We start from the raw sequence: 11,994 nt of genomic DNA, 5'->3' as shown, positions 1-11,994 counted from the left end.
CAGTGGAGCAGGGTCACTGCATGGTCAGCAGCGAGGGCCCCACACCATCAGCTCTGCTTGGCCCCTGAGCTGGAGCTGTGAGCCCTGCCCTAGGGCTGTGCCTGTAGCACCTGCTCTGGCCCTGGGCCGGGCACTGCCGGCCCCGCTGCCCCGGGCCAGGGTGCCCTGCCAGAGCCTCAGGCTCCAGCCCTCAGGCGCAGCTGACTCCTGGCACTGGCTCCTCACAGGTGCTTCCAGCTCTCCTGGTCATGCCGGTGCCCTGGTGTGCCACGCTGGGTCCCACCACCCCGCCTGGTGGGTATCTTCTGGCCAGAGGCAGCACATGGGGCACTGCTGAGCCCTGAGCCCGCAGTCCCCCTGGCACCCATGCACCTGGATTCGGTGCTGTTGCCAAAGCCTGGTGGGCAATGGGCCTGTGATACGGCTGCAGCTCTCACCCCCTGGCTTGGCACTGCTGCAGCCCCCCCCATGCCTTTGTGTGTGCCCATGTCTCTGTGCCATGGCCATGCATGGGTCTGTTTGTGTCCATGGGCATGTCCATGCCTGGCTCCAGGCCATCCCACTGAGCACCGGCGTCCCATCCTGGGCACCCACTGGGACCGGCAGACCTCCGGACATGGAGTGGGGTGCTGGAAGGGAGGGAGGGAAGCTGCTGTCTGGCAGCCGCCAGTCCATGCAGGTGTGGCGTGGTAGGTTGGTGCCATCCTGCCATGGGCACCAGTGCTGGCAGGAGCAGCACCGCAGCAGCCCTGTCCACCCCCAGGCCCCGTGCCAGGTGCCCTGCCCTTAGCTGCCTGTCTGGGGGGTCCGCCCCAGCCCTGGGTGCCCACTCTGGGTGGACCCTGCCGCCCTCTGCCTACTGCCTCCTTCTGCCCCATACGGGCTAGCAGAGCTGCCAGGGATGGCACTGCATCCTCCGCCGGGCAGCGCCTCTGCCTTTCCTGGGTGCTGCTGGCATTACTGTAAATCTTGGTGCATCAGTTCGTGGGTGAATAACACCCAGCTGGTGCCCCAGCATGTGGTTGGCACAAGGGAGCAGCCTGCGCTGCTCCCACTGCTTTAACTGCTGCTGTGCCAGTCTGCGTGTGGCCTGCTGAGATGCTCTGATAGCAACCTGGGGCTCCATTATGCAGAGAGGGGCCAGAAAGGAAGCATGTTCCTGGGTGAAGGCTGTCAGGTGTTGGGGGCTGCAGGGTGGGCTTTCCCCTCCTGTGCCACTCTGGAAGGGGCCATTTTCTGGTTTGAGAAAATGCAGCAAAAAGCAGAGCCTGGCTTTGCTGCTGAGAGGCCTGGTCCCCAGCCCTGTGCACGGCTGCCTGTGGTTTGCTCTGTCAGCCGGGGAGTTTCCACCCAGATTCGCAGCACAGGCTGTGTTCCGGCCTGCTGCCTGGCTGTGGGCCTCCCCAGGGTGGCTCCAGCCCTGGCAGAGCGGCTGGCAGAGCCCTGGAGGGAACCAAACAAGCCTGAAGCTGCTCCCCTGCCTGTGCCTCTGCCGCTGCATGGGTGCCAGGCAAACAAGGCACAAGTGTGGGCAGGAGCATGGGCAGGGGAGGCAAGGCTGGCTCCTGTTTCAGTGCTACCTTGCTGGCTGTAGTGCCGGGGGCAGCACTCAGGCAGGCCCCCCTGGGAGCTACAGCCAAGGCTTGGTTTGTGGTCTCCCTGTTGCCGTCCCCCCTGGGTTTAAAGGGGAGCTGGAGGCTGTTGGCTCCGGCTGTGTTTGGCCCAAGCCATGCAGTTAGGGGCAACATTGCCATGGAGGCCTGGCTGCAGCCACCAGCTGATGGTGACAGTGATGAGAGGAGCCCGTGTGGGTGCGCAGGCTTGGGGCAGTATGGAGACAGAGGGCTGTGCCACTGAGCCTTTGGAGGGAGAGCTGGCACTGCAGAGCCTGCCCCCCCGCACTGCTCCCCTGCCAGAACAGGGGTGGCCCTGGCATGTGGAGATGTAGCAGCAGATTACATTTTAAATTGGGTACAATGATCCCTTTGGGAGTTAAAATAGGCTGGCTGGTCCGCACTGCTCTGTGACACCAAATACTTCAACCTCAGGAGTTAATGCTCCTTCTGCTTCCCTGTAGGACCAGCAAGCAGGTACCGTCAGATCCTCTTCCCCACAGGTGACCAGCTGGTGGAGCGGAGCTGCGGTGGCTGCTGGGTGGGATGCATCTGTCAGTGGGACTTGAGCCGTGGCATCCGGGGAATCAACGCCGGGGCAGACGGGGCTACTGACGTGACAGAGCAAACTCTGCCTGTGATATTTCTGCAGCAGTGCTGGGTTGTGCTGCAGGGCCTCACCATCCAGAAGAGCTCCAGGAGATGAAAGCCAGTGCCGAGTGAGATTCCTATCGCTCCTTACTCACCCGGCTCCAGGCAGGTCCCAACCCTTCTGCTTTCTGTGGTAACAGCTTAAGCATGCACGACCCAGTAGCTGGCACGAGGCTGCGTGCATCCGATAATCCTCCCGGCCCCGAGCTGTGGCAGGTGGCAAGCTCTCTAATCATGCAGGCTTAATGCTCTCCTTGCTCTGTCTTTGCAGGCCTGCCATGATGACTTGCTGCCAAGTGGTTGCTCTTCTCTTGCTCTCCTTTCTTCCCAGTGCTGCAGCGGGTGACCTGGTTCCCACTCTTGTTCCTCAGTCCATGCTGCAACTAGCCAAAGGGCGCTTCTTGTCACAGCCTGTCCTGGAGCTGACAACATGCTGCGACTGTGCCTGCACCCAGCAGGAGGCTGCCCTGGTCCTTTAGGACTTCCAGGAATACCTCTTGTAAGACAGTGTATCCCAACGGCACGCGCACCCTCACTGTGGTGGAAGTGAGCCCCTGGGCAAGTGGTGCGGAGAGGAGACGGCAGAGGCGGCGTGTGCAATGCAAACAGCAGATTTATGGCACAGACAGGCGGTTTTCCATCAGCGGGAACCAATTCCGGATGAACTACCCCTTCTCTGCCACCAAGATCTCCATGGGCTGCGTGGGCACACTGGTGTCTGAGAGGCATGTCCTCACTGCTGTCCGCTGCACTCATGACAGCAAAGACTACGTGAAGGGGGCCAAGAAGATCAAGGTGGGTTTCCTGACGCCAGTGCAGGGCGCTTTCAACAGGATGGGGATGGGGAGGCTGGTGATGCGCTGGGCTTGGGTGCAGTACATGCAGGTGCCCATGGGCTGGATCTGGGGCCCCAACTCAGTCAGCATGGACTATGATTATGCCTTTTTGGAGCTGTGCAGGCCACACCGGCGCCCACACATGAAGCTGATGACAGCTCTGGCAGCGGAGGAGATGGCTGGGAAGAGGATTCCTTTCTCAGGGTTTGACAGTGACCAGCCAGGCGAGCTGGTCTACCGCTTCTGTGGGGTGGAGGATGAGATGGTCCACCTCATCTACCAGCACTGCAATGCCAGGCCTGGTGTGTCCAGCGCTGGGGTGTATGGCAAAGTGTGGGACCCTGTATGGACACAAATGGAAGAGGAAGGTGATGAGGGTCTTCTCAGGGCACCAGTGGCTGGAAGTGGCTGGGGAGCACCACAGCTATAATGTTGCTGTTTGCCTGATCGCTCTAAAGTTTTCTCAGATTTGTTACTGGATCAAAGGGGACTCTAAAAGCTGTTGCACTGAATGAGAACTGCAGCCTACCTCTTCCCATCCGCAGTGCACATGGCTTTAAGTGTGGTGTTCCTGAGCAAGAGCGTGGCTGAGGAGCGTGGCTGCTCATGGCTTGGATGGGTGTACTCTTCGCTGGGTAAAGAACTGGCTGGATGGCCGGGCCCAAAGAGTGGTGGTGAATGGAGTTTACTCCAGTTGGCGGCCGGTCACAAGTGGTGTTACCCAAGGCTCTGTGTTGGGGCCAGTTGTGTTTAATATCTTTATAAATGATCTGGATGAAGGGATTGAGTGCACCCTCAGTAAGTTTGCAGATGACACCAAGTTGTGAGGGAGTGTTGATCTGCTTGAGGGTAGGAAGGCTCTGCAGAGGGACCTGGACAGGCTGGATCGATGGGCTGGGGCCAATTGTATGAGGTCCAACAAGGCCAAGTGCAAGGTCCTGCACTTGGGCCACAGCAACCCCATGCAACGCTACAGGCTTGGGGAAGAGTGGCTGGAAAGCTGCCTGGCAGAAAAGGACCTGGGGGTGATGGTCAACAGCTGGCTGAATATGAGCCAGCAGTGTGCCCAGGTGGCCAAGAAAGCCAATGGCATCCTGGCTTGTATCAGAAATAGCGAGGCCAGCAGGACTAGGGAAGTGATCGTGCCCCTGTACTCGGCACTGGTGAGGCCGCACCTCGAATACTGTGTTCGGTTTTGGGCCCCTCACTACAAGAGAGACATTGAGGTGCTGGAGTGTGTCCAGAGAAGGGCAATGAAGCTGGTGAAGGGTCTGGAGCACAAGTCTGATGAGAAGTGGCTGAGGGAACTGGGGTTGTTTAGCCTGGGGAAAAGGAGACTGAGGGGAGACCTTATCACTCTCTACAGCTACCTGAAAGGAGGTTGTAGAGAGGTGGGGGTCGGTCTCTTCTCCCAAGTAACAAGTGATAGGACAAGAGGAAATGGCCTCAAGTTGTGCCAGGGGAGGTTTAGACCGTATATTAGGAAATTTTAATTCACTGAAAGGGTTATCAAGCATTGGAACAGGCTGCCCAGTGAAGTGGTTGAGTCGCCATCCCTGGAAGTATTTAAAAGACGTTTGGATGAGGTGCTTAGGGACATGGTATAGTGGTGGTCTTGGTAGTGTTAGGTTTACGGTTGGACTCGGTAATCTTAAAGGTCTTTTCCAACCTATACGATTCTGTGATTCTGTGAAGAGGGTCTCTACAGATCACAAGGGATCCAGCAGAAACTCACTGGAGTCCAAGTCCTGCACCATCCCGGTAGCAATTGGCACCTGCTGTTCTTCAACTCGCAGCAATCCCACAATGAAGGGATCTTCTGAGAGGCCAGGCAGGGTAGACAGCTGTTTGATCTTCTCTGTGTTCACAGTGGCTACACCAAAAGTCCATCGGTACCCTTTTGGGTCCTTGAAGTACCCTCTCCTGAGATAGTCTATGCCAAGGATAAAAGAGGCCTCTGGGCTGGTCACAATGGGGTGCTTTTGCCACTTGTTCCCTGTTAAGTTCACCTTAGCCTCCAATAGGGACAATTCTTGGCATCCCCCTGTCACTCCAGAGATCCAGATGGATTCTGTGCCCCTATACCCTGATGGCACCAGCATACACCATGCACCAGACACAGTGTCTACCAAAGCCTTATACTTCTGTGGGTCTGACGTGCCAGGCCATTGAATTGACACAGTCCAGTATACCCAGTCATCCCTTTCCTCCTCCTGGCCAAAGGCAGGGACCTTCTATTCCTGTTCCTGGTCAGAGTATTCACTGTCTGATCCTTTCAGTACCAGACCAGAAGTCCCCTCACCAGGATCAAGGGACGTGATCTCAGTCCTTCTATGACTGGGAGATCACTGATTGCCTTCTTGTGTCTCTACAGCAACTAAGCTGACAGCCTTCTTGGGTGGCCCCTTCTTAACAGCTGTCTTCCCTCTTGGTTTGCATACACAGGCTTCCAGCTTAAAGGTGGGTTCACCATCCCACTCCCTATTGTCCTCCCCCTGGTCATGCAGGAGGGACCAGAGTGTGCCACGCAGCATGCGCCTGGGGCTCCCTTTCCCTCTGACTGGGGCAGGAGAGGACTGACTTCTTGGGGCGCCCCTGACAGCCAAGCTGCTGGCCCATAGGGATGAGGAGGGACAGAGATTTTCTTCAAAGTTTTGGAGCCAAGGAGACACTCTCTCCACAGCTGGTGTATCTCTATCTGGGCAATACCTTGCTGCCAAGCTGTTAGAATATGATGCTGGGGCACTTTGAATCCCCTTCCTCCACATGGCACAGGACTTCCTCTGAATCTTTGGAGACCTCATCATTGTCTAGATCACGGTGGATCAGTTCCAGCACCGCTAATTCTCTCAGGTACTGGGTGCCTTCATCTGCAGTAGTCCACTTTCCTGGGGAGTTCACAAGATCGGCCTTGAATGGATATCTTGCCCTCACACTTGAGAGGAGCCCTCTCCAGAGACTGCAGATTGCTGCCTCTTTTCCAATTCCTCTCTCAATTCCCTGATTCCTAGCAAGGGATCCCACCTGTTGGGCTTCCTTACCTTCCAATTGCTGACTGTTGGCCCCGTTATCCCAGCATTGGAGCAGCCAGGCAGCAATCCACTCACCTGGCTGGCGGCTGTAATCTTTCTGCACGTCTCGAAGTTCTGATGAGGTCAGAGAGTGAGTAGTTTCCACTTCTTGTCTGAATTCTCTCACTCCTTCCTCCAATTTCTTTGCTGAAGGACCAGCTTCTTGATCAAACCCTTCCTCTTCTTCCTGCTCCCTTACTAATCGATGATATGGACCTGTTGACCTTGTCCACTGTTTCTTTTTCACTACTGGGGCAATTCTAGTTGTTGTTCTTTGGGCCCCTATCTCTACTATCATGTCCTCAGATGCAGTTTGCACCCCGGTCTCAGTCAAGGTATCTTCTATCAGGTGGGGTGTCAGTTTGCCAGGGTTACTTGCCTGTTCAGGTGTAAAGTCCCAGGCTATGGGAGGTGATAACTGCCCTAGGCTCCTGCCCAAATCCTTCCACACACCCTGCCACCCAGGGACTGGCTGCTTCAGGGCACATCATTGCAGTATTGCCTCACCCAAAAGTTGTCTTCTCTTACAGCAGGACGACACCAGATTCCACAAACCCCGTAATATGCCAACAGTGTTAATTAGTAGTACTAAACAGCTCCTGTATGGTGAGCAAGGACCTTGGGAGCCTGCATAATAAACCCACCCACATCAATCCCGAGTAGGAAGAGGGAGATGTATTCTCTCATCCTCTCCACAAGATAGCTCCCCCAGCACAGCAAGGCCATCAACGCCAGGGCAAAGCACATAGCCATTGTTTGTACTAACATGTTCACAAGCTCAGCAAAATAAAGAGTAAGCAGTGCAAGCCAACAAACTCCGTGACCCACACAGAAGCTTGCTACTTAATAACTACTATAGCTATAGCACGCTTAATACAAAATTGCCATTGTCTAGGGCCCCATGTTGGGCACCAAAAAGGACTGTAATGGGTTGACCCTGGCTGGACGCCAGGTGTCCACCAAGCTGCTCTATCACTCCCCTCCTCAGCAGGATGGAGGGGAGAAAATAAGATGGAAAAGAACTCGTGAGTCAAGATAAAGGCAGTTTAATAAAGCAAAAGCAAAGGCCACATGCGGAAGCAAAGGAAAATAAAGAATTTATTCTCTACTTCCCATCAACAGGCAATGTCCAGCCACTTCCCAGGAAGTAGGGCTTCAGTAGGTGTAGCGGTTGCTCCAGAAGACAAATGTCATAATAACGAATGCCCCCCCCCACCTCTTTCTCTTAGCTTTTATTGCTGAGCAGACATCATATAGTACGGAATCTCCCTTTGGTCAGTTTGGGTCAGCTGTCCTGGCTATGTCCCCTCACAAGATCTTGCCCATCCCCATCCTACTGGGCAAGGGGGGGAAATGCTGGAGAGACAGCCTTGATGCTGTGGGAGCACTGCTCAGCAGTAGCCAAAACACTGGTGTGTTATCAACACCCTTCTAGCTACCAATATAAAGCACAGCGTGATGAGGGCTGCTAGGGGGAAAATTAACTCCATCTCAGCCAGACCCAGTACAACTGTTTATTTAAAAAATTAAAAGAAACTTTTAACAAAATCACGCCAAACAGTGAGGATCTGAAAAGCCAGGCAGCACTGGGGTCATCGTAAAGAGAAATGCTCTGTAGGCCCTGACCAACCCAAGGGCTAGATGTGCAGTCAAGCACCTCCAAGTGGATGATAAGACCTTGTTCCACTTCTCTCATCCAAACAGCAATACTGCTTTGTAAGCAGATGAGGTTGTAAATTAGAAACCTGAATCTCTCGTGCATGCCCACAAGGTGCGCAGGCACCCAGACGGCTTCGATGGTAGTAAGCTTTTAAGAAGTTCCATTTGAGAGCAACCACGTCTGCAGTCACAGCTTGGAGGAAGCCACCTGCTTAGCTGCAACATGAAGAGTATGCCATAGCACAAGGTGTGTGTGACATGCTGCACTTCTTACCCAGAATCCTGCAGAGCTGTCCATTTTTTTTTCCCCCTTGTTGCCCTGTATCAGCACAGAACATCCTCTCTAGCCCAGAAGGAAGGGGGAATGAATACATGTATATCCACAGTCTAAGGAGGGTCACCTTTTGCTGGAACTTGGATCTCACTCCCTACCCCAATCCAAAATGTGAGAACAGGGCTAGCTCTGGAAGGACAGAGCCCTCTACGAGCTAGGACCCACGAGGCAATTAATAGATTGCAGGCTGATGATTTGCCTTCTGCATCTGAATGATCTTGCCAAAGCCACCTCTTCCCACATCGTAGTCTGTCCGGTACTCATCTCGCACCTGGGGCACAGTAGTAACACAGATATTAGTACCCTGTACTGCCTGTCTCCTGCTAGACTTCAGAATCATCATCCCCTCCTTGCTCAGTTGGTGGGGAACTGAAGTTCAGGTTAGAAGCACTCTGACTCATTTGAAATCTCTTCAAATAATCCACCAAAAAGGTGGTAATGGTGGTGAAAATGACAAATGAGGATAGATCTGATGGCTGAGGTCTTTTTAGACAAGAAGCAAAGACGACCTCAAAATATTTTCATATAGCTTTGCAGTCCAGCTTTCTGAATTGCCAGGCTTGGCCTCCAGAATATTTTCTCCCCTTCACCCTGGAAATCTGCAAAGGAACCTCACCTTTGCACTGGGGCAAACTGCTGCGTTATGAGATTGGCCTAGCAGCTATGCTGTCCCCCTCCATTCAAATTCTGCATCATTTTAAGAGTACTAGCTTGGATTAGGGAACATTCTGCTTGCATTGCAGGAAGTTTGGAGTCCTAGACAGAAATGGCCTTAAGTTCTATTTCTAGCTTTTAACACCAGACATCAGTAACCAAAACAACCTGGAAGTGGCTAAAGTTCATTATCAGGTCTTTACAGTCCACACATTGTTCTGCATGAGACAAAACTAGCAAAGCAGTACACTGTCTTAGGGGGATCAAATTCAAGGTATGAACTGGTATTGCCTTTACCTGTCCTCCAGTCTTTCCTCTTCCATACTGTCGCCCCTCCTTAAACCCTGCATCCCAGTCAGTTCGAATGATGCGGTCATCTAGTCGTGTGCCATTGATAAAACGCATTGCATGTTCAGCGTCTGCTCTTGTGTAGTATCTGAAGCATACTATAAGGAGAACTAAGCGTGCTATTTTGTTGGGTACAGGGAAAATAAAAAAGAGAGATATTGTATTTGAGAAGCAGAAAATCCCTGCCTTCCAGCCTTTTCTACTCTTCCTGCTCTTCTCTATGGGATCAAAAACTGCGCTCCTATAAATCCAAGCTAAAAACAGCTCCCACTCAGAAAGGATTCTGAACTTTAATGTTAGTACCTGCACAGACAAGAAGTAGCTTTGGATCACTTATTTCACAAGAAGATGAAACAAACATGTTAAAGGCTTGCTAAGGGCAAGAAATCTGTAATATGCCTTTTTATACTACATGAAACTTGACTGAATTTGAACAAGAGGGGCAAGCCTCACAGGAAAGCTTTGCAGAGACAGTTCATGGTACAACTTGTACAAGCACGTACCCTGTGCTTGGGAATACTGCCATGGCTTATTCTGCTTCTTCATTCAAGTGTAAAGTTAAGGTGAGAAAGTGAACATGTGCTCTGGCCACGCAAGAGCTCAGACTGATGACTGTAACAGTTCTCATTTGGTCCTAAAATCATTAAAGAAATTAACAAACTAAAGGAGCTCTCTGCCACCTCCAGAAAGTATAGCATCGGTAGCACTTTTCACCTATGGCACTGCTATACAGTCTGTCTCTCAATTAAGGTGGTGGTGGGGAAGTAGCAAGGTGGGAAGGAAAGCGCCTGGTAGAAAGCACTTATCACTCCTTTTCAGGTTTTCCACAGCAGTACAGCTAAGCTTGCTGTGCAGAGAGGAACTAAAAGTGGCAACCACACACGGCTGACAGTACCAGAGAACCAGAAAGGATACTCAACAAAGCAGAAGCCACAGGGGGTTTTCTTGATCTTGTCCAGCCCCATGACAATCCTCTTGACGTCTCCGCACTTGGAGAAGAGCTCCTGGATCTGCTCCTCGGTGGTGTAGAAGGACAGGTTGCCAACATACAGCGTAGAGGAAATTTTCAGGGATTTCTCCTGCAGCTGTCTGCTACCCTGAGGGCAGAGAGGAGCACGCAGCGGGGTGAGCACGCCTGCCGCCCCGCTCCCGGCGCCAGGCCTCGGCGGGTACCTCCCGCCGCCCCGGAGATGCGGTGCCGTCCCACTCACCGGCTCCCCGCACGGCCCTGCCCCGGCAACAGCCCTCCCCCTCGGGCGCTGCTCCACGCCCCTCCCCCCCCGGCCGGGCCCCGCTGCCTCGGGCCCCGCCACCGCCCCCCGCCCCTCAGGCCCGGCCGCCGGGCGCACCCGGAAGTGCTGGTCGCGGTACTGGCTGATCTCGCAGTAGGAGTCGCTGTTGAGCCCGCTCAGCGTGGTGTGGAGCAGCCCCGACATTTCGCCTGCGCCCGGCGGGGCCCTGCTCCCGGGATCCTTCCAGAACCGCCGCGGCGCCCACCGGACGGCAAGCGGAGGAGCCGGTCCGCCGCGCCGTCCGATTGGCCCCAGCGCCTGTCGCTCGGGGCGGGGAGGCGGGGCGGTAGCGCGGGACAGCCAATTGACGTGCGGAGCCACCGGGAGTGCTGGGTTCGGCGCGGCCGTGGCGCAGGGCCCGGCATGCTCCGCGACGGTGCAGGCGCTGGCGGGCAGTGCGCATGCGGGGCTTTTACCTCCCCTGCGGTCTCCTCACAGTGCGGGGGTGGTGTTGTGGGGTGGCTCTGGCCATGGCGGGAGAGCGGCTGGCAGCGGTGGAAGGTACCGCCTGCCGCGGGGCGAGGGGTCCCGTCCCGTCCCGTCCCGTCCCGTCCCGTCCCGTCCCGTCCCGTCAAGCGCCTGAGAGCCGCTGCCTGTTGTTGGGCTGTGCCTCGCGCTCCCCTTTCGTCCTGTCTTACAGGGCTGGTGCGGGAGCTGCTGAGGGAGGAGGCCCCGTCCCGCATCGCCGCCCTCACTGAGGAGCTTTTCCAGGCGGCGGGGAGCATCTCTGAGGAGGGTGGGAGCGCGGCTGAGGTAGAGCTCCGGCTTCCCGGCCCGATGCCCCTCTCCAGTACGCCTGAAGAAATGGGCGTTCCACGTGCTTCACACCACAGAGCAGCGCTCGCCCAGGTGGGTGGCTGCGGTTCCTGCAGCTCTGTGAGCAAGTGCTCCTGCTTCCCCTCTTCTGCGGTGAAGCTAAACGTTCAACTCTAGCGCTGTTGGAATGTAAACAGAACAGTTTATTTTTTCCTCTTTTAACACAATAGCGTGAAAGTCCAAAATAAAGTGGAAAATGTTACATTTTAAAAGTCAATGCAAAATGTTGATCCTAAATATAAAAGTGTGCATCATAGTGGAAAAGTTACTGGTATCTTAGTGTTGTTAATGTTTTTATTATTTCAATTTTCTAGTAGTATCTAATTGTAATTTCAAGTAAAAATGCAAGCATAGAGCACTAATGCATTAAGAGTTTGGTACTGGGTCAGAGGAGAGGTCCTTCTCATCCCATATGTGGATTCTGATAATGATAGCAGATACTTGAAAACAAGCAAGCATGTCATTTTAACTGCCTGGTAAAGCCAGTACATAATATTGGAGTAGGAAGTACTCATCTTCATACATTATAAAAGTGAATTATGTTGTTGTTTATAATGTTTTTAAATTTTTTTTCCTGTGTATTTCTTCTAGAGGAGTACTTATAAAGTACTAAATGTCTACTTTAAAAGGCCTTTTTCAAAAAGAAGTCTGATGACTAATACATGAATCTGGAATAAAAACAAGACCAGCTGAGATACTGTCCAACCTTTTCCTTCAAAA

General features: G+C 53.7%; 2 protein-coding genes and 1 pseudogene across 13 annotated transcripts in view; 2 read left to right on the top strand and 1 right to left on the bottom strand.

Moving 5' to 3' along the window:
* Positions 1–616: 616 nt before the first annotated feature.
* Positions 617–3,615, top strand: LOC140658685 (serine protease 23-like; annotated as a pseudogene).
* A 3,586-nt stretch (positions 3,616–7,201) lies between these two features.
* On the bottom strand, positions 7,202–10,708 carry LOC140658334 (nuclear cap-binding protein subunit 2). The gene is made up of 4 exons (XM_072876592.1): positions 10,516–10,708; positions 10,082–10,263; positions 9,116–9,254; positions 7,202–8,435 (listed from the first exon to the last, which is right to left on the bottom strand). Exons 1-4 carry the CDS (start codon positions 10,600–10,602, stop codon positions 8,337–8,339), a joined length of 507 nt encoding a protein of 168 aa, XP_072732693.1. The 5' UTR covers positions 10,603–10,708; the 3' UTR covers positions 7,202–8,336.
* A 177-nt stretch (positions 10,709–10,885) lies between these two features.
* Positions 10,886–11,994, top strand: part of TEX11 (testis expressed 11) — a 42,140-nt gene continuing 41,031 nt past the window's right edge. For all 12 annotated transcript variants that reach the window (XR_012044696.1, XR_012044697.1, XR_012044698.1 and 9 more), the window contains exons 1-2: positions 10,886–10,959; positions 11,099–11,307. Coding sequence is in view for 9 of the 12 variants with exons in the window: in XM_072876583.1 (XP_072732684.1) it covers positions 10,929–10,959; positions 11,099–11,307 (240 nt within the window). In the remaining 3 variants the exon portion in view is untranslated. The remainder of the gene's footprint in view (positions 10,960–11,098; positions 11,308–11,994) is intronic.

The sequence above is a fragment of the Ciconia boyciana genome, chromosome 12, assembly GCF_034638445.1.
Source record: "Ciconia boyciana chromosome 12, ASM3463844v1, whole genome shotgun sequence".
NCBI classification, from domain to species: domain Eukaryota; kingdom Metazoa; phylum Chordata; class Aves; order Ciconiiformes; family Ciconiidae; genus Ciconia; species Ciconia boyciana.
The sequence above is the reverse complement of the archived record's forward strand: the minus strand, read 5'-3'. Positions and strand labels throughout refer to the sequence as shown.